Source organism: Pelobates fuscus, chromosome 3 (assembly GCF_036172605.1).
Source record: "Pelobates fuscus isolate aPelFus1 chromosome 3, aPelFus1.pri, whole genome shotgun sequence".
In the NCBI taxonomy this organism is placed as follows: domain Eukaryota; kingdom Metazoa; phylum Chordata; class Amphibia; order Anura; family Pelobatidae; genus Pelobates; species Pelobates fuscus.
Window position 1 is genome coordinate 49,038,683 of NC_086319.1, and position 26,205 is coordinate 49,064,887.

Sequence of the window (26,205 nt, forward strand, 5' to 3'; positions counted from 1 at the left end):
GTAAAGTCATCAGCAAATACAGTGGAAGATTGTAATTTAGCTTTATTCTAATGTGGGGGTAGGCATACTGCAAGGGTTACTCCATCCACAAACAGTGTTTTAGTAAAACAATATTTTTGGTTGGATTAACTCCTTAAAAGTAAATCTGGCCGTCTTGGTTGGGGTCATGACTGGGCAGTGAACACGTAATATCTGTGTGAGAGCTGCAAAAAGTAGGGAGCAGTAGCCACAAAACCGTGCACCAATTGGGGGTCCCTTGTTGCCCGAGGGCCCTGTGACTTGTCAGTCCGCCGCCCTTACAGCTCTAATATTGTAGTCTGAATTTTTCAATTTGTTTTTTTCAGTTCATAAAAATTTACCGCATAGTGAATAGACCCGCACATCGTGTCACAGATCAGCTGTAAAATATAAAATCCAGGTGTGTCTAATAGTAAGACCAATACAAGTATCTTTGTGCAATAGCTTGCGATAAGCGTAAAATCTAAAACAAATCTTTTGACTGGCAGATTATTATTATCATGATTTATGTAGCAGAAGCATATTCCGCAGCACTTTACAGTATTATAAACGGGGGAAATTTAACAATAGAGGAGGAACCTGCTCGAAAGAGCTTACAATCTAGAAATGTTAGTTTAATCTAAATATGTTCTGTTTCTTTCAGTGCATCCGGTAGACTTTAGCAGTCTGCATACATGGTATGCCCGTGTTATCAAGAATGATCAGCTTAATTTGTAATCTTTTCATAGTGAGTCAGTCCTGAAACAGGTAGAGACAGCACCAGTGGACACACTTTAAAACGAGAGTTAATATTTAGCAAAGTGCCATATTTGCATATTAGCCTTTATTGAGGAACATAGTGCACATTACATTGTTCTGTTTCAGTTTGTGTCAGAGCGAAAGGCCAGCTGCCACATACATTTTCCCATTTGTGTCAGAGCTAACGACTGGTTTAAGACTCAAGCTGCACAAAGACTGTTTGGAAAAATGGCAGGGGTGAACAAATGCCTGAAATATTCCATGTTTGCATTCAACTTTTTGTTCTGGGTAAGTTTTACTCCTTTGTTTAACGTTTAATGTTCCGAGGCTGATTCTCACAAATAGACAAAACCACATACCAAATATACAGACGTAAAGTGTGTGTGTGTGTGTGTGTGTGTGTGTGTGTGTAAATATATATATATATATACACATTCTACATAATTGAGTATCAGTGCATTATGGGAAAAATAAATGTAGGGGTTCTGGAAACATCACAATCTTTGTTACAGTGGGTCCGGTATATATGAACAATGTCTCCAGAACCCACATATGGAATTATTTTACCTTTATTTATTTTTTATATTGGCTGATATTTTAAGGCTAGTGTTAGTTAGTCAGAGTTGGGATTAAGAAAGAGAGGAGTTTGATTAAAGTTGTGGAAGTTGCTTCTCTGGAGTGTTCTGTTTGAGATTAGGAAGTGAACAGAAATGAAGTGTGCAATAATTGCATGGATGGTGTTCCTATGTATGTATATAAAATGCATACATATATTTATACATTATACATGCTATTTATATGAACATTCTGTGATTGTATTTTTGCTCCGCTACAATGAAAAAAATTAAATATCATTAATTTGCTTGAATGTTATTACATTTAGAAAGATAGCACTGTTAGCAGGGGCGGACTGAGATCCCTCAGGGCCCCCGGGCAAAATAAATCAAGGCCCCCCTTACAGGCCTCACCTATACTTCGCAGCAAGCCCCACCCTTGTCCCGCCTCCAGCCACACCCTACACAATCTTTAGACACAAGGAACAAAAGTGCAATAAATTCTAAACAAGTGCAATATAATTAACAAATGTAAAAAACAAACTGTGCAAAATAAATAACAATAATCCCCCCTCAAGGCCCGCCACAGTAGAGACTACAATTAACGGGTAATGGGCCATGAAGGGGGGGTCTTTTGAGACTGTGTTTGTGTGTGCATGTGTGTCTGTGTGTTTGAAGGCACGTGAATTAAAAAAATGGTATAAAATGTCATTCTGTTTACCAGTCATTCAAAAACGAATCAAATATAAATAATGTGATTAGACATGCAATTATTTTCATTCCTAATCAAAGTTCATCTGAATGTGTCAGTTTGGAAGCATTAGGATTTCTAAACTCTTTGCAAATAGAAACTAACAAATTTGGAATAAAACAACTCCTTCGGCTGTAATAGACATTTCCATAATTTGGTATCTTTGTATGGGATTACCAGAATTAAATGTACTAAACTATGGACGTATCTGCTTAGCCACTGAAAGAGCAAAATTAAGAAAGTGGGCTATATGGGATTACCATTTTTAAGAATAACAAATTAGGGAGCTATATAATAAACACCACCACTCCCTAATTTGGGATCCTTCTGTGGGATTGCCATATTTAAGGACACCAAGTTAGCGAGCTATTAGCTTAACATTGCAATAATTTTTTTTTTTTTTTAATTCTTTATTTTATTGTGCAGTTGGTGTACAGAGTACTTTTGCCACGCCACGACAGCGGGACAAAGCAAATGCTAGCATACATTTTATGACAATGACATGGCATTCAAATTTCTTGCACATTTTTAGTTATTTATGCATTGGAACAGTATCAAACACTAAACATTTAAGGGTATAACTATGCTTCATTTCGGTTAAACATTACGGTTATTAGAGTGTGGAGATTGTAGTAGCTGGAGTTTAGCATGCCTATATGACTAATAAGTGGGTTCAGAGGTAATTTGGCACTCAAGCTTGAGAACCCGCGGTATATGGGTAGTGGTGAATATATTAGGTTGCAGAATACAAGTAGGATACAGGCTTTCAATTAGTAGCCCAGTTTGTAGTTGTAGAAAAGAACAGTGTAAAAGCAAACAAAACATGTTAGTTAAAGGACCACTCTAGGCACCCAGACCACTTCAGCTTAATGAAGTGGTCTGGGTGCCAGGTCCAGCTAGGGTTAACTAATTGTTTTATAAACATAGCAGTTTCAGAGAAACTGCTATGTTTATCAATTAGTTAAGCCTTCCCCTATTTCCTCTAGTGGCTGTCTCACTGACAGCCGCTAGAGGCGCTTGCGTGATTCTCACTGTGAAAATCACAGTGAGAGCACGCAAGCGTCCATAGGAAAGCATTATGAATGCTTTCCTATGTGACCGGCTGAATGCGCGCGCAGCTCTTGCCGCGCGTGCGCATTCAGCCGACGGGGATGAACGGAGGCGGAGAGGAGGAGGAGAGCTCCCCGCCCAGCGCTGGAAAAAGGTAAGTTTTACCCCTTTTCCCCTTTCCAGAGCCGGGCGGGAGGGGGTCCCTGAGGGTGGGGGCACCCTCAGGGCACTCTAGTGCCAGGAAAACGAGTATGCTTTCCTGGCACTAGAGTGGTCCTTTAACAAAGGTTGCACATTAGTATCAGCTATGGGCACATATCAAAGCATGAGCATGTTTCACTTATCGGCATTTAGTGGGTGTGGGAACATATCTCCCTGTGGTGTGTTTCAAGTCTCTCTCGTGCACCGAGTGTCCCTGTGCTCTGCCCGCTAGGCTAGCGGTTTCTTCCCAGGTCGTTCAACCAACTCCTCTCGCGGGCCACGCCGGGGTTATCACTGCGTGGCTTCTGCCTTCCAGTTCAAGGGCCTGCTGTAGCTTGTGTCCCAGTGGGTGCTTTGGAAGGTTGGCGTGGTGGCGCTGGGGCCGCTCAGATCCTCCAGCCCGGGTTGTCACGGGGGTCACTCCCCTGTGTCTTCGGGTCCCCTGGCCTGTTTTGGCGGGACCGTGGGCCCTCCGGGGCTCCGCTCTCCCAAAGCCCCCGCGGGTATGAGGACGGTGGGTCGGATTTTGGTTCCGTGTGACTCCTTGCCCAGAAGGAGGTTTGTGGGTCTGAGCAGTTGCTTGTGATCTCTGCTTCGCGTGTAAGGTTGCACGACATCTTTGGTGCTGTGGGCGCTTGGGTTGCTTTGCAGCGGGCATTTTATGTCCTCCTCGTGTTTGCTTTGGTGGACTGGTTCTAGCCTTTTCAGCCTGTTGTTGCAGGCGTCTTTGGATCTTATGCCAAAATGCCGAGAAGATTGCATCCAGCCTTGCTGTGTAGTCAGCGTGGCCTGTGTGGCTCTCGGCTGGCTTCTCCGTGCTCACCCTGGTCTGCTTAGGTTCTGTGCCTACTGAAGGCCCAAGGGCACTCCGAAGCTGCTGGGTTCTACGCTTTATTACGGGGTTTTTCGTCCCCATCGAGGACCGGGATATCCCCCGCCGGTCCATAGGGGGGGTCGCAGGGCTGCTTCGAGTTGTCGCTTGTGAGCGTGTCCCCAGTCGGGGGATCGGCCGCCTCCCCCAGACATCGGGTGCCGCTCTTGAGTAGGCCGCATGGCCGGTTCAGGTGTTTGCGCGGCTTTTCGGGTCCAGACAGGTATCAACTTGTTCCCCGTTCGATCTAATGTCTCTCTGCGAGCACCGTGTGAAGCTTGCATAGTGCCTTTTGTTTATATTTAGTATATTTTGCTTGTCGGTGCTGGAGCTCTCAACAATCATGACCGGCCATCTTGGCTGTCAGGCCCCGCCCCCCCAACATTGCAATAATTTGGTATCCTTTTGAATAATAGGAATAATGGCTCCTGAATTTTGTTTTGTTTCACAAATTTTTCTGAATTTCGTTTTATTAAGAATTGCTCATTTACAAATTTTGGACGAACCTAAGTTTGAAAATTAATGAATCGAAACAAAAGAAACAAACGTATTTTCCGCCCGTGTATATCTCTAAATGTAATTCTTTTTCTTTATTACAAGTGAATCCAGATTATTTTGTTGAGCTTTGTATTGTCTGTAATTAAATGAAAGGATACTGAGACTTTTTGCAAACGAATGTTGTAGTCTGGAATTTGGCTAAATATCAATGAAAAACATTGCAGAAAAATAAGGTGCGCTATGACTTTAAATAACGTAATTGTGTCAAATAAAAATGTAGTCCTCAGTATTATATTTAAAGTGCATGTGCAATATATTTAAATATAATACTGAGGACTACATTTTTATTTGACACAATTAAGTTATTTAAAGTCATAGCGCACCTTATTTTTCTGCAATGTATATATAGTGGTGTTTTGAGCTATTTTACACTTTAAGGTGCAGCTTTTATACTGCTTCACTTGTAATAGATAAAATTTGTGTTCACTGTCACTAAATATATAGCGCCTTTTGTTTGCCTGTAGATATTTTTTTATATCAATGAAAAACATATCACAGATACTTTTATTCAAAAATGTATTTAAGGCACAGTTTGACCAGTGCAGTGAACGTGTGTTAATTGCAACTTGTGAGAGGGTTGGGCAATACTTTGTATGTTCTTTACTTACACACTGCATTGTAATAAACTTATCTGGACAGTTTAATTGGGGAAAGAACCATATTATATATATTACACAATGTTAAATACATTGTAATACAATTACAATGGTAAATGTCTCAGTATTCTGCTTGTCTTCAATCCACGTTTAGCTCTATATTGCCTGCCCCCAATACAGGGCTGCCATCAGAAATAGCGGGCCCCTATCAGAAGCTCACGGTCTGGGCCCATGGGGCCTGCCCCCCCCGAGTCCGCCCCCCGAGTCCGCTCACAGGGCTACTGCTCCAAGGATGTCCGCAAGGATGAAGTGTGTGTGTACTAAATGTGGGGTGTGTATACTGGATGTAGAATATGTGTAATGGATGCAGTCAGGTCGTCTTAATATTGATTGGGCCCTGGGCAATATTTGCTTGGGCTCCCTGTACCCACTCCCCGGCATGCAATCATGCCTTCAACCCCAATGCAGTGACGGAACTAAAGTAGAAAGAGCCCTGGTGCAAGAATTTTATTGGGCCCCCCAACTGCAAGGTTGGATAAAAGGTAGAACCCTATCTGTAGTGCAACTCCAATAATGCTTTGACAGCTAGGACTCTACTAATTTCCCATGCTTGCAGGGTTGTATTTGGCACTGAGCCATGTTTGTGTGTTTGAATGTAAGCATGTTTTTTATGGAGTATGTTTGTGTGAATGTGTTTGTATGTGGTGTTAGAGTTTGAATGCAAGCAAGCATTTATATGTAGTGTTGGGTTTTGAATGTAGGGGTGTGTTTATATGTAGTTTTGACTTTTCAATGCAGGGGTGTGTTTTTATGTAATGTTGAAGTTTGAATGGAGGGGTGTATTTTTATTTAATGTTGGTGCTCAGATGCTCAGCCACACAGGTACACACGCTGGCACACATGCAGATACACACATTGACTACATACAGATACGCCCACTGACAACATACAGATACACAGACACATATAGATACAAAGGCAGATAAACTGACAGACATACTAACACATACACAGGCACATATGCTGATAGACATACTGACACACACACACAGGCACATATACAGACATACTGACACACACACACACACACAGTATGCCTTTCAGTGTATGTGCATGCATGTGTGTCGATATGTCTGTATATGTGCCTGTGTGTGTGTCAGTATGTATCTGTGTGTGTCAGTATGTTTGTCATTTTATGTGCCTGTGTGTGTCAGTATGTCTGTCAGTGTGTCTGTGTGTGATGGCAGCCCTGATGGTGACTCTGTCTCCAATATATTATCAACTCTGACAACCTCTCGCTTCATTATGTACTTACACACAAAGCTTGACATTCAACATGATCTTAAATTTTAATATATAATTTCACGTGTCTTAAATGTAAAAAAAAAACATTATGCCTTTAGGGAAAATAGTTTTTTCCAAAAAGAGCATTTTTTTAAAAGACTGTTGTTTTTCTCGATTTCAAACATTTATTTATCTCCCTTAATGTTTAGCCAAATAAAGTGATGTGCTGGGAAATACCAAGATAAGATAATTTTACTGTGTTTTACTGAAAGTATATTTTACAGGTGTGTTTGCTGTTATAGTCTTGAGTGGAATATTATCTAAAGCGTGACACGCAATCATTTCTCATATCTACAATTGATAATGATAAATTCCTTTTACCAAAACCTAGTAATATACCTCTCCCACGACGTCAAGCAATATTAGCACATTATATACGGTCTTATCTATGTAGTTCCTGATTTACTGTAAGGAATCTAAATGCTTTAATAAATGATCATCTTTATGCAGGGTCACAATCAGTACAATGTATGCATGACCCTAAAGACACAACCTTAATGGAACTATGTCAGTTTTAGCAAGTCCAACATTTTCCAAACTGTGGTTTATAATATCACAGCAAGTGAATCACGGTCAACTTTACCGCAGGGCAAAGAGGGCAACTGACCCTTAATTTACAAGGGCCCACAGCAGCTGTCTCTTTTTGTCTAGCTGAAAACTATTTCTAATTTCTTCCCTCGACCCAGGGGATAGCATCAAGGGGTCATAACAGTTGGTGGATGGCCTTTACCACTATCATACTGCACTATTTACCTGACAGGAGAACCATCGTTCTGTACAGCTCGGCTCTGCACGAGCAAGCTTCTCCGGCCTCTTCCATAGTGTTCCCTCACATTCCTGGAAAGTATGCTTGCATGCATATGCAAAAAAAGGTAAACAGATTAGCACTAATGTGAGAGGGCCGGTGGAACTACACATTCCACGTTCCTGTTGTCAGGATCCCGCGGGCGGCTGCGAGGGGAGGCTGCAGTCCGCTCGCGGCACTCACCCTCCAGCCGTCCGCGGTCCCCTTCCCGGCGTACGCTCGGCGGGCGGCACCCTCCCAGCCTCGGATGCCGCTTGCGTCTTCCTCTCCATCCCCCAGCGGCAGCATGCATGAAGCTGCACGCTGGGAGACCGCCCAGTTTTATAAACGCCGGGGTCAGCCACCTGACCCGGCGTTAAAGGCACAGTGCCTCAATTACAGTGGGAGGTATAGATATCTCCCACATGTGATTGTTAATTCTGATTGGAAATTATCCAATCAGAATTAATCTAGGGGTTTAAATACTTACCTTTCCTGTCTCTCTCTGCCCTGTTGTGGTCTTTGCTTTCTAGTATTGCTGTGCTACTTGTGGTTCTCTCTGATTACGTACTCTCTGGCTTGTTTATCCGACCTTGCGACTTTCTCCTACCCTTTGACCTCGGCTCGTCTCTCGTTATTCTGTCTTCTGGTTCCCCTTACTCGGCTTGTCTCCTGACTATTCTTTGTGTGCTTAGCCCGGCCACTCTAAGGTCCGGTACTGCACCTTTTCTGTGTGTGTGTGTTAGCGTGTTTTGGTTCCCAGAATCGTGACAACTGTCCTCTGATATTAGAACTACAACAAGTTTTCTTTGATTAATGCACACTTCCCGGAAGTAGAGCGCTTAGAAATTGCCTGCAAATAGGGCACATTCCATAGTTCTAAAATTCACAGAACATGAGTGAGCAGGCAAAAGACATTTCTTTTATTTCTTATGGGATTGATATTCAACTGTAGGTTATAACAGAATGGCACAATCATAAAACAAAACATGGCAACAAAGAAAAAAATTAAATGACCCCTTTTGGTTCAAAAGTCTGCATACCCTTAGTTCTGAAAGGGATCCTATAGTGCCAGGAAAACAAACCCGTTTTCCTGGCACTATAGGCTACTGTAGTGCTCCCCTCCCTCGGGCCCCCCTCGCGCGGTGCTGAAGGGGTTAAAATCCCTTCAGCCACTTACCTGAATCCAGCGCCGATGTCCCTCGACACTGGGTCAGGCTCCTCCCATGCTCCTCCCCCGCTGACTTTAGCCGGCAGGGGGACCTAATGCGCATGCGCGGCAATGGTGCATTAGACCTCCCCACTGGAAAGCATTATTCAATGCTCTCCTATGGGGAAAATCTGACGCTGGAAGTCCATGAGGATAACGGAACAAAAGTCTGTTTAGATTCCGGAAGCCCTCTAGTGGCTGTCTGTTAGCCACAGAGGGCAGACTTAGAGCTGTAATGTAAACATTGCAGTTCTTTTGAACCACAATGTTTAACATTGCAGCACTAAGTGCAAAAGAGACACAACACACAGACCACTTCAATGAGCTGAAGTGGTCTGGGTGCCTACAGTGTCCCTTTAATACTATGTATTGCCCCCTGCTCAATGACAGCTTGCATTTTTTTTGTACTAGTTGTTTATGAGGACCCTGATTCTTGCAGGTGGTATAAGTGCCCATTCATCTTGGCAAAATGCCTTCAGGTTATGTAAAGTCTTTTGTCGTCTAGCATGAACCACATGTTTGAGATCTCCCCAGATTGGCACGATGATATTAAGGTCAGGAGACTATGATGGCCACTCCAGAACCTTTACCTTTTACTGCTGTAACCACTGGAGGGTCAACTTGGCCTTGTGCTTAGGGTTATTGTCATGCTGGAAAGCCCAAGAGTGTCCCATGCGCAGCCTTCATGCAGAAGCATGCAAATTGACAGTAATTTCTGATAACATGCTGCATTCTTCTTGCCATCAATTTTCACAAAATTCCCCGTGCATTTATAGCTCACACACCCCAAAACATCAGTGAGCCACCACCATGCTTCACAGTGGGGATGATATTCTTTTCACTATAGGTCTTGTTGACCCCTCTCCAAACACAGCGCTTATGGTTGTGACCATAAAGCTCTACTTTGGTCTCGTCACTCGTCACATTACAGTGTGCCAGAAGCTGTGAGGCATGTCAAGGTATTGTTGGGCATATTGTAACCAGGGTTTTTTGTGGCATTGGCACAGCAAATGCTTCTTTCTGGCAACTCGACCATGCAGCTCATTTTTGTTCAAGTATTATCGTATTGTGCTCATTGAAACAACCACACCGTCTTTTTCCAGAGGCAGCCTGTATTTCTCCTGAGGTTACCTGTGGGGTTTTCTTTGTATCTCGAACAATTCTTCTAGCAGTTGTGGCTGAAATCAAGGTCTACCTGACCTTGACTTGGTATTTAGAGAACCCCTGAATTTTCCACTTTTTAATAAGTGATTGAACAGTACTGACTGGCATTTTCAAGGCGTTGGATACGTTTTTATATCGCTTTCCATCTTTATATAGTTCTAATACCTTGTTTTGCAGGTCTTTTGATAGTTCTTTTCTGCTCCCCATGACTCAGTATCTAGCCTGCTCAGTGCATCCACGTGAGAGCTAACAAACTCATTGACTATTTAAACCCAGACACTAATTGCAATTTAAAAAGCCACAAGTGTGGTCAATTAAAGGTTAATTGCCATTTTAACCTGTGTGTGTCACATTGTGTGTCTGTAACAAGGTCAAACATTCAAGGGTATGTAAACTTTTGATCAGGGCATTTGAGTGATTTCTGTTATAATTCTGATTTCAAAAGGAGCCAAACAACTATGTGATGATAAATAGCTTCATATGATCACTATCCTTCAATATTTTTTTTATTTTTTTTTTGCATGATCAGTCATATTTAAAAATCAATGCCAAAATGTCAGGGTTTTGGTTTTTTTTTTGCCATCTTTAATTAAATACAGCTGTAATTTCTGCCAGGATATGTAAACTTTTGAGCACAACTGTACTGCCTGATACAAATAATAATGTGATATAGCAGTATTTGCTGATCTTTCCATCATGATATGTGGAAAACGTAACCCTGTGGACTACTGAGGACTGGTTTTGTACAGTTTTCATCTACTTTGTACATGGATAATTCTGAATTATTTAGATGACTGTAAAGAGCCTTTAGTCCAACATCCAAAACACATTGTTGTGTGGAATAAAGACGATTTAAATTAATCAATGGCTTCAGAATCATTCCTCTGCATGCAGCATGTTAGAGGTGGAGACGCCTGGTGATCTTTGAGGCACAATTTAAAGAGAATAATATTGTATCTGTCTATCTACGCATTTGAGTAGCGCATCAACAGGGCAAGTCTTATCTCTATACCTGTTAACGCTAAAGTTCATTGAAGGCTTCAACATAACGAACAATATTGTGTACACGACTGTTTTTTTATTGGAGTACTTGTATCCATGCAACCAAACAAAGTTAACAAAATAAACGTTTTTTTTTTCTTACCTTGAAACTAATAAATAGAATGCATGGTTAGCTGAGTGATATAATGCTGGCACGGATAGGTACTAGCGAGATGTTCTAATGAAACCTGCTATTTCTTTGTTTATAATAAAAACTAATGAGCAGTCGTATATTCTAGAATATAAACAAGTTTCACTCATTATTTCCCAGTAGATGAACAATATAAACATTTTTCAATTGAATACAATTTAATATGTTGTTTTTCTAATTATTTTTGAAATGTATTTTTAAATGCAATGCTTTATAAAATATTATTTTATTTCACAATACATTAGTTTACTTTACATCAATCAAGGGCACCAACATCAATACAACATACAATAAGCAATATACTGGAAATAAGAAACAAAATGCCATTTATCACATATATAAGATCAACGTGTATATTAAGCTAGTGTTCCGAATGCCATAATCATTAGAGCATTCTGCAGTAGCTATGGTACATGTAATACTTTAGCACCTTCCTAGATTGAGCAGTCAAGCCATTTATGAATATTTTGACAATTTACCCGAGTCAAACAAAAGCCATCACCTCCCGTGCTTCCAGAAGGTCCTGCCACCCTTATTTAACACCAGACGCAGCTAAGGTGCTGGTCCATGGCGTTGTTCTTTGTCGCCTTGACTACTGCAATCCCCTTCTCATTGGTCTTATGTGTTCCCAGATTGCACCGCTGCAATCTGTAATGAATGAGGCTAATTTTCCTGTCTTCTATAGGCTCTAGAAGGGTATTAACAGCAAGAGATAAGGAATTCTAAATTAAACAGACTGTGCAACTGTCAGGACTTCGCTGTGGAGTGTCGACAAATGCTGGTTTAGTCACAATTCTTCCCGAGCTTTGTTCTTCCCATGGCCGGACACATTCACATGGCATTTGGCAGGATGCCATGACTTGCAATCCGACCCGACTGACATCCAAAAGGATTGTGATCCGATTGTCATGCCATTGTGTTCCCTAGGCTTGCATGCCTAGTCATATGCATTTTTGAAGGGAAGGGGAAGTTCCTGTCACAGGGGGTGTGTTGGTAATGCTAGCATGATGTGGGGGAGGCATACTTCCTCCACCCTATAAGTAGTCTGTGCTCTCAGTCTTTCCTGCTCAGTATTACTGGGCTCCTTGTTCATGGAAATTGTCCCTTTTTGCCCCTGCTCATTACGTGTTGCTTTCCTGGTATCTGTACCTGTGCTGCCCAACCAATACCTTGGCTTGATTTCTACTCAGCCTGCTACCACCTATTGGGCTTGGTCTATTGAACCCTTCACAGCAATAAAGGGAATTTAAGCATTAGATCTCACTTTACAGGAAGTGTTTAGGAAGGCTGCGTAAGTCTCATGCAGGAAGGTGTGACTAGAGCTGTAAAGACAAAGTGATTTAACCTCTAAATGGCAGAGAATTGAGCAGTAATACTGCAGGGGCATGATCTATACCCCAAAACCAATCCATTAAGCTAAGGTGGTTGGTGCCTATAGTATCCCTTTAAAAAAATGTAGATCTGTAATGAGCAGATGATTTATACAAATAGTAGACATGCAAAACAAGTAAAAGCAAAAGTGTTATGGCAAAATACGATAATTAGCTTAAAATGTTTCTGTAAGCTAATGAAACCAGATATTTGCAGTGGCAGGACATCATTCAAACATTAGGATGATTGAGATGTTATGGTGAAATTAGTGCATTTGAAATGTCTAAAAACTGTTCAATATTTATTTTTTTAAATGTATTTAATGCTTTATTTTTCTGTGCAGTAGAGGTACATACATGTTGGTAACAGCAAATATATTGGCAGTTCAAAGTAGACACAGTAACATGGCAAACATAAAGACTGCACACTTTTTTTTATAATAAACATGTTTATGCAAAGTATGTCAGTAGATAGGTGAGGGTAAATAGAGAGAAAGCCACGATATATAAAATTACATGTTGTTGGTCACAAGAGATTGGAATAGACAAGATTTTGAGGCAGGCAAGTGTGATTTAGCAGGATAAGTCCCCTTGGAGGCACCCAGCTGGTAAAGGCAAAGGAAAAAGTAAACTATAGACTAAGGAGTATTCAAAAAAATGATTAGACAGTGACTCAGGTATCACTAAGCTTCAGCATTGTTGGTAGCTGCTCAGGAGCTCAGTTCAACCATTGCCAAGCAGGGGTAAGGCTTAGTACTACATCATGAGAGGGATCTGGAGGCCTTCACATTTTGCCCCCTCCACCCATTTACCTCCACAAATTGAGTTTTCACCCGTGTTTCCCTTAATCCCCTATTATCCCCTATTTTCCCATTGTGTGTCTCTTACACCTCTCCTTTGTATGTCCCTTAATCTCCTCAGCTCTTTGTGTGTCTCATATTTCACTCAGTCCCTTTGTGTGTATCATTCTCCCCCAGCTCCTTTAAGTGTCTCTTTCCCCCCTTTCCCAGCCCCTTTGTGTGTTTCTCTCTCCCCCTAACTCACCCATTCTATGTCTCTTTCTCCCCCCAGTCCCTCTATATGTTTCTTTCTCCCCCAGTCCCGTGTGTGTGTGTCTCTTTCTCCTCTACCCAGCCCACCTGTATTACTCCCCCCCAGCACCTTGTCTCTTTCTCCCCCAGCCCATTTGTGTCTCTTTGTCACCCTCCAGCCCCTCTGGGTGTCTCCCCCTCAGCCCATGTCTGTTTCTTTTGCCCTTTCCCAGCCCCTGTTGGTCTCTTTTGCCCCTTACTGACCCTTCTGGGTGTCTCTTTCCCCCAGCACATTGTATATCTCTCCCCTGGCCTCTCTGTGTCTCGTTGTGAACCCCCACCCTTTCTGGGTGTCCTAGCCACTATGTGTCTATGTCTCCCAGCCCCTCTGAATATCTCCCCTCCAAGTCTCTGCCAGTCTCGTTTTCCACTTCTCCAGCCCCTCTGTTTCTTTGTGTGTGTGTCCCAGCACCTTTGTGTTCCATCAGCCCCTCTGTGTCTCCTTGTGTGTCCATCAGCCCCTCTGTATTTTTGTTGTCCCCTTCCCCCTCTGTTTCTCTTTGTGTGTCCATCAGTCCCTCTTTGTCTATTTGTGCCCCCACTTCTGAGTGTTTCCCTCTCCCCAGCCCTTCTCTCTTTCTGTTGCCCTTGTCTTTTTGTCATCCCCCCTCCACCTTTTCCTCCCCCTCTCCCCCCGTGTCAGCTCACCTCCACCTTGTAGTATGACCAAGGGTAGTGGAGCTTGTTTCCCTCTACTCTGACTAACAGGAAGCAGGCTCTTTCCTACTTGCTGTGAAGGACAGGAAAAAAACTGCCTGACAAAGAGTGGACAATACTAATTTCCCAGTTCTGTTTCCTGTCCTTTCTGCCCACCCATAAGTTGGAGCTGCCATGGCTTGTTAATTTTTTTTGAGTTACGGGTTTTCATTCCTCAACATTAAAGCCTTCACACTTGTACTTTATTGTAAGTTTTTATTATTATTACTTTCAAAACACTGATGGAACAGATAAAACCTCTAATAGAAATACTAGGATTTGTTAAAAAAAAAAAAAAAAACAATAGCAAAATAGACTGTGATAAACAACTATTTTCGCCAAAATGTTGTTCTTGCTAATGAAATGTATTTAAATGTTACTTTGATTTTTTTGCACCATTTTAAGGCAATATATATGTGATTATTTTTCAGTTATGCGGCTGCGTTATTTTGGGCGTCTCCATATATCTCCGTGTCAGTAAAGATGCTCGTCAGGTAAGCTTTGGATTATCCAGGTATTTGTTATAAATTCAAACAAATATTTTGCATTGGCCAACAATGAATTCTGTTTCTCTCTATATACTTGTAATTACTATTTAACCTGTGTCCATTTTATTAAAACGCCCAGGCATTGGGAGAATGCACGGAGACATGTTGATATATTAAAAATATTGTATTTCGTCAGCCTTTAGCTGAATGGGACTTGTTCAATTACGAAATATAAACCTGCTAAAAATACCAGTGGAAGGAACAGTAAAGCTAGCAATTACAATATACTTATAACACATGTATATACTGAAATTCTATAGACATTCAAGGTTAGAAATATAAAACTTTCTTTTATTTAGCATTTTTTCATAATCACTTTTACATATTCCATACTTATTTTGGTTACATCATCTTTAATCATGTATCATGAACAAAAATAAAACGTGAAATAATCATACAATAATATTGCCTATATATGTTTGTCAACATTGTTCTTCTTTTTTCATTCTTTTTTTCTCTCTTTTGTCTTTTCCTTTTCCTTCCTTCCGTTCCTTTTAATATCAAAGTAGCCATTATGTCTTACATCAGTATAATCTACTAACCACATAAAGTGGTATAATATTTTCTCATTCTAATTACAAAATAAATAAACAAACGAACAAAGTGAGAAAAAATTATATCTAAAACATTGATGATAAAAAGCAGACAGCTACTTGTTACATAAAGATAATTTCCTTTCGTGTTGCTATCTGTACTAGTTTAAAGTGTAGAAATAACTTAAAGGGACACTATAGTCACCAGGACCACTTCAGCTTAATGTAGTGGTTCTGGTGTCTATGGCCTGCCCCTAAAGGATGAGCAGTGCTTACATTGCTGCCTAGTAACATCCTATCACAGTGCTGCACAGTGTACCACACTTACGTTCAGTGTCTCCACACTCTGCACACAGACGCTGAACATTCTCCATAGATATGCATTGGTTCAATACATCTCCATGAGGAGTTGTTGATTGGTGAAGTGCAGCGTTTTGCTGTGCATGCCCAATAGCCTTCTAATTCTTTCCTGTCGGAAAGCATTGGATTGGCTGAGATCATCAAGATTGATGATCTCTGCCATTAAGGAAGAGCAAGGCCAGGACCATCTTAACAGTATTATAAGCCCCCAGGCAAAGCAGTGCACTGGGGCCCTGCCTACACAACCACTCACAGGAATAAAATAGCAAATTATCGATAAATGTAGGCTTATAATTATTGGTCCCTCCAAGAAAATCAGTGTTTAAACATTAAAACACATGCTCTACAGCTGAGATAAATCCACACAAACGTTTGGACAACATAACATGAGCCTTGAAAATGAATTTATTTTAAAAAATCAACATAATAAGGTTACTCGGTTGGTAAATCATACAGACAGAGATTACACAGTACAAAATTAATCTGAATAATTTATTATTAATCAAGTCACATTTGCCAAATTTCTTTGCAGAGAATTGCATCATAATTGGCTTGAAGTCAGTGGTCTTCAGGATATTAGAAGAACTTTATTATAGCCTTACATCTTCAATTATTATTTGAAAAAATGTTGTGTGTTATTTCTTGCTTATGTGCGTATGTGTATGCTGTTGTCATCAATGTCAAGATATGTATTCGCAACAGCAAGATCACATGTACAGATAACAGCTGATACTGAGGTAATTAGTCCACCCAAACGTCTTTATAAAGAGTCTTTGAAGGTTCTGAATACATTTCCTGAGAAATATTATACTGCAAAGTTGGCAAGCCTATGGACCCCCTATGCTCGTGGGGTCCCAGGGCGACTGCCCAGAGCGCCCATGCATTAAGACAGTTTTGAGCCACGTGGGGCCAGCTGGGGCAAGAACAGCGTGGCGTCAGAGAAATGTGAGTAAAATCAACTTTTAAATGAGATCTAAGGGAGGCCGGTGACTTAAATTGTTTGTTTAACACTATAGTGTTAGGACTATTCTTATCCTTTTAGTTTTTGCTGCTAATACAATTGATTTTATTACCCTTTCTGTGTTTTTTTCCTAGAATTTGAATTTAGATGGCACTGGCTTACTGTCTGCCATTGACCTAATGATAGCAGTGGGATCTATAATTATGGTGCTCGGATTTTTTGGCTGCTGTGGAGCAATAAAGGAAAGCCGGTGTTTACTGCTTCTGGTTGGTATATATTATTCTACTATTGTCACTTGGAGTGATATGTCACAAGAGGGAAAAGTCATCTTGTGCTTTGCAGGAAGATGTCTGTTTTACCTCTCCATGTCAGCTCTCAACACACAACAGTGCAATATTTATAAATAATAACATGCATATACATATAATAAACTTGAATTCCTGAAATCCCTCTGCATATACTCCTCATTAACCAACAGCTGATAACAAAAAATGGTTTAACTGACACTGTCACAAATTACATCAACACTGTTTGTCATAAAGATAATAAAAGATTGTTAAAAAAAAAAGGACTGGAGCAGCAGGCATTCTATTGGCAGACATACTATTATTTTGTGATTTGTGAGAATGCAATTAAAAGGGCACTTTTATTATTAAATTATGAAACACCCCCTCGCTGTCAATCAAACAGCAGGAAGGCTTACTTCCTGAATCCGTTAGCTCCCCCAATTTAACGGAAGGGGCAGGCACTCTGCTCTACTTTTACTTTGCAGGGCTAAATACGCCTCTAGTGGCTGTCCTTCTTCCTTGTTCACTTTGAGCCGTGGCCCAGAGTGAAAGGGAATGCTTCTCATGGTGCAGTGTGGCGATTGCTGAAGTATGGCAATTGCCACGCATGCGCAGTAGGACAACTATGCTTCCCTGTGAGAGCTGCGGTGGGAGAACCTCTGCGCTGCGGAGAACCTTTCAGCTCTGAATTATAGGTATGCAATAGCTTTATTTTAGATGAAAAGAGAGGCCCAGTAATCACGTAATCACACTGTAGATCACTCCAGCATTAGGAATAAAAATATGCAAACTTTTTTCTATAATTAGTCTGGAAAACCTTTCCATTAATAATAGAATCTAACCCATTTTTTTAGACATAGAGTGAAAAAACCCCCAAATAAGTTATGTTATCTTCTATTTCAATTCTAGTTCTTTATTGGATTATTTCTGATTCTGGCACTTCAAATAACAGCAGGAATTCTAGGAGTCGTATATAAATCAAAGGTATGTTGGATCAAATTTAGCTTAACATCTGCTACCCATTCTTATTTCACAGCAATATAATTACATTCTGCTTTATTTATGTTCTGTCTACAGATTGAAGCACAAGTTAACACAACACTACATGAACGCCTACCATTAAGCTCCCAGACCGAGGAGTTTAGACAAAACTTAGAAACTATTCAGAAAGAGGTAATTCAAATGCTTTACGTTTGCTGTTTCCTAAACAGTATTGTGATGTCCACATTTCACACTTCTTCTTAGAATCTATTTTCTAGAATCATTAAAGGATACCTGTCATGACAATACAATTTATTCTTAAATGATGGAGAATCAAATTTCACCTATACATTATGCTAGCAGGATTTCTAGCAAATATCTAGATTTCTCTAAAATCAGAGGAAAAAAACAGGCTCCCTCCCCCCATCTCAATCGGTTCAGTCAGCTGTGCTCTGCATTTCTGTTACTGGGAAAATCCTCATCTGGGCATATCTCCAGCTTGAATTCAGCCTAAGAGAAAGCAATACCTACAAAGGGAAGTAGGAGGAAGAGCATACTCTTTGTAAGAGCAGCACCAGCAGTAAGCACAATGAGAGGAGAGAAACAGCCTAACTTTTTTTATTATAGCAGCTTTGAACTGGCAATGTGAGAATAGAGAGAGAACATGTTTTATGTGCCATCATAAAGTGTCAGGGACTTTTAACCTGTGAACAGAGGTATGCAAGAGAGCTTTGTCTTGCAGAAAGGGTAACTCCCACCCAAGAGACAGAGTGATTGGAAAAAACTATCTTATATCTGTCATGACAGGTTCATTTTAATATCTAACAAACAGTTTACTTTTTCCTACTGTAATAATGCTTTAAATTGTGTATCGTATCTGGGATATATTTTACTTTATGTTTTAAAAGTAAAATGATCAAGTAGGTTATGGTAAATGTAGCTGGAACTTTGCTTGTTTATCAAAAGTTGAAGGCGCTGCCAGTTTCAGTGATTTTCCAACAAAATGTATGTTTTACCACTAAAGAAAAATGTGATGTTTTTTCACAACATTACAAATGCTATTTCCAATTCCTTATCGGGTACAGTTTGCTATTGAGTCAGCCAAAGAGTATCTTAATATGATAACAATTACACATCCAAGAGAGAATTTCATCTATTGTCAGCAAATCCTTCCTTTGAGGCTTTTTTTTTTTTTTTAAATCTATGTAAGCACATTTACAGTTGTCAAGAAGCAATACATGTCAGACAGTTTGCACCAAGGGAACAATGTGAATTCACGAATCAGTGGTAATGATTTCTCCACTATATATTATATATAATACAGATGCCTAGTTTAGTCAGGTCACTATATTTACTGTATTTTGACATTATGCTCATAGTAACATGCTAGCTGATCTTTCCATGCTTAAAATGAATTCTGCATAATTATTTGTTGTTGTTAAAAGGCATTGAAGACTTAAATTAAGGGATTTACTGTAGCATAACTATATACATATACATTTTCAGTAGCAATAAAATCCAGTTTTAGTTCTAAACATGAATATTGTTTAGGAGAAAGCATCATTGTAACACACATTTACACAAAATATGATTTTTGTTGGAGATGTGGAAGGCAGCCAGGGATCATGAACCACATTTGAAGGATGTGTGAGGTAATTAAGCCCTTTTTGGGGAAGCGCAAACAAGCCAATTCACAGAACTACAGGTCTCAGGCTTCCTTTTACACCACAAACTATGCTATTATTCAGTGGCCGCTCTAGACTTTGTGAGGCCTTAACCGAAACTCAAACATGAGGCCCCCACTAACACCCAAAGTAAAAAAAAAATATAGGGGTTGCATTGTGTGTATAATAAGGTGCTGTAGCTGTATTGAAGGACAAGCTTGCAGAGCTGGATACAGAGAGCTAGTCTCTATATTCATTGTTCAGAGGCTTGCAGTGTCGCAGCTCCCTGTGCCACTGCATTGTGAGCTTTCTGACTGTAGTTATGGCATAATTTGCAAACTAAATTAATTTGCAATAAACAAATTTAATTAGCAATTATGATAATTGTTTATACATGACTGCGGGGTATGGTTACATAGTCTTGCAGTCATGAATGCATAAGTGCCGGTGTGTATTTCTGAGTGTGTCTGGCATTGTCTACCTGTGTGTGACAGCGTTTAGGATGAGTGTGTGGCAGGTTGAAAGGGTGAGTGGGACAGACTGATAGAGGATAAGTGTGACAGGTTTGGGGGAGTTAGTGTGACAGTGCAAGAGAAGGTGAGTCTCACAGGATTGGGGGGGGGGTTAATGTGATACGATAAGTGTGGCAAAGCAAGGACAGGTAAGCTTGGTATTGTTGGAGTGGTTAAGAGTGACAGGATTAGAAGTGGTTAATGTGAGTTTGGCTGAGTGACGGGGATGACAGTGTTTGTGGGCTGAAAGTGTTTGGGAATGGTGATATTACTGTATATGTGACAGGGTGTTTGTGTATGGGGAGGCTGTGACAGGGTGTGTGTGGGGGTTGTGACAGGTTGGGGAGGTTGTGACAGGATAGGTGGGATGTGACAAGGTAGGAGAGTCTGTGAGAGGGTAAGGGGCTCTGATAGGGTGGAAGGCACCCGGAAAAGCTGCAGACCGGTGAGGCTGGCTCTCAGTCAGGGCATACTGCTTGGAGGGGCCCCCTCCCGTTGGCATAAAGGGCAAGCTGCCGGGCCCCTGACTGTGTCAGACCTTCGGTCTTAGTCCGAGGACCCGTCAAGTTACTCTGCCCTAAGGCGATCTAAATAGGCTAATTAGATAGTCGCCTTTGCTATTATACACACAGAAGAAAACTTCTTGGAGTGCTAGGGTGGTAACTCATACTTCTAGCAGCATGGTCAGTCATAGCTTTGAAGTGGAAATGAGACAAACCTCCTTCCTTGGAGGAATTAATATCTGTCACTTCCCATAACAAACTGGACAAGAAGTTTTGCGGAATCAGCCTCAAAGAGAGAGGCTATAAACATGTCTGCAAAAATGGTCAGAATGTAGCGGTTTCAAGGGTTAAAGTGTATGAAGAGGGAAGAAAACACAAACAAAACAAAAACAAACTGATAACATACCCATCATTGCATTAGTTGCTCAATATAGAAATTCCTGAAAGTTTGCCGAGCGGGTGTGGAACTAAGAATGCGACAAGGAATGAAATGGGCAAATATATTATTTTAAGTTGGTTACGTTTTTGCTTAGTTTCAATTTCTTTTATTTCCTTCTTTTTGATTTCTGTTTATCTATGGTCTTTGTGGACCTAGTTATGTACCTAACGGAAGATAGCGCTTATGAAACAAAAAAAAAACTATTACACAATTTGCAGCTTTCTTCAGAGAAGGAAAGTCAGTTTACGTGTGTAAAGTTGGCTAGTGGGACCAGTATTTATTTATAAAATATTTTACCACGAAGGATACATTGAGATTTATCTCGTTTTCAAGTATGTCATGTAACAGAAAGGAAATAAGTCTCTGCATGTTGTATACACTGACTTCTCTATGTTTTGTCCAATTTCCCTGATGCATATGTTCTGGTACAATGCTTATCGATGTATCTTCACTGTTATTGTAATGTGTGAAAAATTGAAATTGTCAAATTAAAAAATATATATATATATAATTTCTAAATGTAAAAATGCAGTAACTCTCAACAAATAAACGTGATTGTCAATACATATTGTTCTTTTCTTTGTAGAGTAAATGCTGCGGTCTTGTTAATGGTTATTTAGACTGGGCAAATAGTATTCCAGCATCCTGCACATGCAGTGGTGCAAATGATATCAGTGAATGCATCCTTGTCGGAGGAAGATCAATTTACAAACAGGTAATTATTTGTGCATTCTATATTGGTGCATGCTAGCAGGAGTAGGCTTATCTCGGGAAGCACATCTTCTCGTGAAATGACGTGGGCTTTAACTGCATGTATCTTATGGCTTGCTTTATAAAAGTGTATTTCAAGAAAAGGTAACATTTTAATACGTCTTTAGTAATGTTTCTTGGCTGTCAAGCAGACAGCTGGGAGGGCTACTTACCTCACTCTTAGTTCAAAGGGAAAGTTTGTGCTTCTTACGGAGAAGCATTGCTGAGTGATGACAGCAATTGTTACTCGTGTGCTGTATAACCCAATGTGCCTCTCTGAGAAGCATCTGATTAAAAAAAGCAAGTTATCAGTAAATGATAACTGTAGGTAGATTGGCTGCAGCAAGGAGACTTTCCCAATGGTTGACTAAATGGAGAGAGGAAGTACAGTGAAATTATAAACAGATTAAGGAACACTCCGATTTAATTTATATATAGTATTAATTTAACTATTATACTATTATTAGAAAAGTAATTAAAAAAGAACACAATAGCATTAAAGGAACACTATAGTCACTTAAACAACTTTGGCTAAATGAAGTAGTTTTAGTGTATAGATCATGCCTCTCAGGTTTTACTGCTAAATTCACTGCCATTTAGGAGTTAAAGGACCACTCTAGGCACCCAGACCACTTCAGCTTAATGAAGTGGTCTGGGTGCCAGGTCCAGCTAGGGTTAACTAATTGTTTTATAAACATAGCAGTTTCAGAGAAACTGCTATGTTTATCAATTAGTTAAGCCTTCCCCTATTTCCTCTAGTGGCTGTCTCACTGACAGCCACTAGAGGCGCTTGCGTGATTCTCACTGTGAAAATCACAGTGAGAGCACGCAAGCGTCCATAGGAAAGCATTATGAATGCTTTCCTATGTGACCGGCTGAATGCGCGCGCAGCTGTTGCCGCGCGTGCGCATTCAGCCGACGGGGAGGAACGGAGGCGGAGAGGAGGAGGAGAGCTCCCCGCCCAGCGCTGGAAAAAGGTAAGTTTTAACCCTTTTCCCCTTTCCACAGCCGGGCGGGAGGGGGTCCCTGAGGGTGGGGGCACCCTCAGGGCACTCTAGTGCCAGGAAAACGAGTATGCTTTCCTGGCACTAGAGTGGTCCTTTAAATCACGTTGTTTCTGTTTATGCAGCCCTAGCCACACCTCCCCTAGCTCTGATTGACAGAGCCTGCATGAAAAAAAATGTTTTCACTTTCAATCAGATGTAATTTACCTTAAACAATTGTATCTCTTGCTCTGTAAATTGAACTTTCATCACATACAAGAGACTCTTGCAGGGTCTAGCAAGCTATTAATATAGTGGGGGATAAGAAAATCTAAATTAAATAGAACTTGCAATAAAGGAAGGATAAACATTAGATGACTCTTTACAGGAAGTGTTTAGGAAGGTTGTGCAATTCACATGCAGGGAGATGTGACAAGGGTTAATAAACAAAGTGATGTAACTCCTACACTGCAGATAATTGAGCATTGAGACTGCAGAGGCATGATCTATACACCAACACTGTTTAATTAAGCTCTTTTGGTGACTATAGGATCCCTTTAAGAATACAAATGTGCATTCCTAACACAATAGTGCTCTTGTAGCCATTTAGGCTCCTGGTCCCCACCAGTAGGGAGTAAAAACCGGTAGTTTATTTACATTGCCACTCACTGTGCTGCCACCCTGATGATCTCAGCCAATCCAATGCTTTCCCAACAGGAAACCATTTGGCGACTATGGTGCATGCATGACAAACACTGCTCTGCACCAATCAGTTGGTCTCTATTGAGATGAAGTGGTCTGGGTGACTATAGTGTCCCTTTAATTGCTCAACTTTATCTTAAAATGAACAACAGAATGTTTTCTCATCTGTCTCCTACCAGATTATTTTTACATTACAACCCGCCTAACCTTATTTGTTTGCATGGCTGTGGGACTTGGCAGTGGGGAACCATTTTGGAAACCATCCACGTTGCAAACGTACCCTGCCAAGTCACCATCAAAAACAATTTCAAACATTATGTATTCTGTCAAGTTCTGTTAACATTGAATATGTCTCTAAGTGCTATAATATGTGCTGTAATTTAGGGAAGACGTGAGATAGAGTTAACATTTGCAAATAATCATTTTATTTATTTCTTCCTTAAGAATAAATACGTTCCACTGATGTTTTCTCTATTGTTTTACACGCAGCCCTGTTCAGAAGTGTTCACTGACTACTTCAAGAGCCACCTTGTAATCATTATTGGGATAGCTTTTGGACTGGCCGCAGTGGAGGTATTGTATTAATAATCAGCTCTTCCTTTCCAACACTGACGTTAAAACTTGATGTCTAGTATGATCATTAAGGATTTATTAACTGAATGGCAATTTGTGGTGTATTCAAGCTCGACAAAGGCCCCAGCAGAGAGCCGAAACATTGCTCTGGATCAATAAATATTATTTCACTAACCGCTCTGAGTCCCCAAACACATTTTTTAGTTAACTTGAAGCTTTGTTTTTACGTCTCGGCAGCCTGGTGCGGAGGCACCTTGGGTGACTGTACTCTTAAACGTGTGCATTCCCCTCCTGGATTTGGATATTTTTTCCCCATTATGACTGACTAAGACAATAAATCTGAAATGTATATCCTTAAATAATTGTTTTACTTTATTCAAATCAAATATGTTTTATGGATTAATCAAATTATATAAATTCGTGTTTAGTGAGTGAGTGTGCTGAAACTTTTTATATAAATATACCATATTTATTTGAATCTAATGTGCATCTTTTTTGGAAAATAACATTTCCAAAATTTGAATGCGCATTATATTCGATAGCGCATTACATTGAGGGCAGAGTTAGAAATTTTCCGGTGAATTCACACAGGCGAATTAAAACTGCTGTATTAAAAACAGGAGAATTCAAACAGGTGAATTCACACAGGCAAATTGCGTTCCTGAAAGAGAGCTTAAAGGAAGAATAGGCTGAAAGGACCACTATAGGCACCCAGACCACTTCAGCTTAATGAAGTGGTCTGGGTGCCAGGTCCATCTAGGATTAACCCTGCCTGCTGTAAACATAGCAGTTTCAGAGAAACTGCTATGTTTACTTTAGGGTTAATCCAACCTCTAGTGGCTGTCTCATTGACAGCCGCTAGAGGCACTTCCGCGCTTCTCACTGTGTTTTCACAGTGAGAAGACGCTGCCGTCCATAGGAAAGCATTGAGAATGATTTCCTATGGACTGGCTGAATGCGCGCTCTTGCCGCGCATGCGCATTCAGCCGGTAACATCAGAAGAGGGAGGAGATTCCCCAACGCCGAGGGAGCCTGGCGCTGGAGAAAGGTGAGTGTTTAACCCCCTTCCTCCCCCTTCAGTCCGGCGAGAGGGGGGCCATGAGGGTGGGGGCACCCTCAGGGCAATATAGTGCCAGGAAAACAAGTTTGTTTTCCTGGCACTATAGTGGTCGTTTAACATGTAACACTAAAATCAAATTACCTTTAATATTACTCTGGTCTCTGGTATATGGCAATACATATTTTCATTGTAGCACAATGCTGTATAGTAGTATCTTCTTGTATTACATTCGCCAGCAAAAACATTTTTCAGCTTCCAGGTTTCAAAAATTGAGGTGCACATTAGATTTGATGGCGTATTAGATTTAAGTAAATACAGGTGTATTCATACATATACTTTGTGTCACTCAACCTATATATATTTTTTATATCATAAATATCTATTGTTCTTTCTACAGCTTTTTGGCCTTGGTTTTTCAATGACTTTATACTGCCAAATAGGGAAGAAATAAGGAGAAGAGGTGCTTTTTTCAACTGTTTACCAAAGATAAACACCTTGCAGCCAGCAGATCTACAGAACATCTCCATATTTCAACGGACACAGCCAGTCATAAAACAAGTTTCCAGATGCTATGAATTAAGGTTTCTATTGTTTGTTTCCGAAGGATTAAAGTCTTTAATAATTTTTGACTGCTTTGTTATTAAGTATATGGATGAACATATATATTCATTTTGTACAAATAATTTTTACTTTTTTTTCTAATAAATTATAAGTAGTGCTGCATTGCATCACAATAAGTGCTCTTATTTGTATTTTGCAAAAAAACTTAAAGTATAATTGGTCTGGTCTTAGAATAACAACTCACTTCTACCAGGGCTGTCTTTAATATTGATTGGACCCTGGGCAAGCATTTGCTTGGGCCCCCTGGACCCCGCCATCTTAAAGGGGTTACTGTGCAAGGTGAGTGTGCTAGGGCGGTGTGAATGAGACAAAGTTGGGCAGTGATTGTGACAGGCTTGGGGGCATTAAATTGACACGGTGGTGTGGTATGGTTGTGAGTGTTACAGGGTTGGGGTGAATGTGGCATGGTTAGAGGAGGAAGTGTGACACGATTAGGGATTGATTCATGTGACAGGGTGTGTACAGCATGATTGGGGGGATGAGTGTGACAGAGTTGGATGGGTTAATGTGATTGGGTGAGTGTGACAGGGTGAAAGGGGG

At 40.6% G+C, this 26,205-nt stretch overlaps 1 protein-coding gene across 1 annotated transcript; it reads left to right on the top strand.

Annotated features, from left to right (window-relative positions):
• Nucleotides 1-840: 840 nt before the first annotated feature.
• On the top strand, nucleotides 841-25,670 carry TSPAN8 (tetraspanin 8). Its single transcript, XM_063445126.1, has 8 exons — nucleotides 841-1,044; nucleotides 14,620-14,682; nucleotides 16,725-16,856; nucleotides 17,787-17,861; nucleotides 17,955-18,050; nucleotides 21,563-21,691; nucleotides 23,901-23,984; nucleotides 25,442-25,670. The coding sequence occupies exons 1-8, from the start codon at nucleotides 985-987 to the stop codon at nucleotides 25,493-25,495; spliced, it is 693 nt and encodes a 230-aa protein (XP_063301196.1). The 5' UTR covers nucleotides 841-984; the 3' UTR covers nucleotides 25,496-25,670.
• Nucleotides 25,671-26,205: the final 535 nt, after the last annotated feature.

What these genes read in the sequence shown, in the direction of transcription:
- TSPAN8 (XM_063445126.1), top strand. Translation starts at nt 985, where the DNA reads ATGGCAGGGGTGAACAAATGCCTGAAATATTCCATGTTTGCATTCAAC. An exon ending in GCCGGTGTTTACTGCTTCTG is followed by an intron (nt 16,857 to 17,786) that starts GTTGGTATATAT and finishes TTTCAATTCTAG; the next exon opens with TTCTTTATTGGATTATTTCT. An exon ending in GAGTCGTATATAAATCAAAG is followed by an intron (nt 17,862 to 17,954) that starts GTATGTTGGATC and finishes TTCTGTCTACAG; the next exon opens with ATTGAAGCACAAGTTAACAC.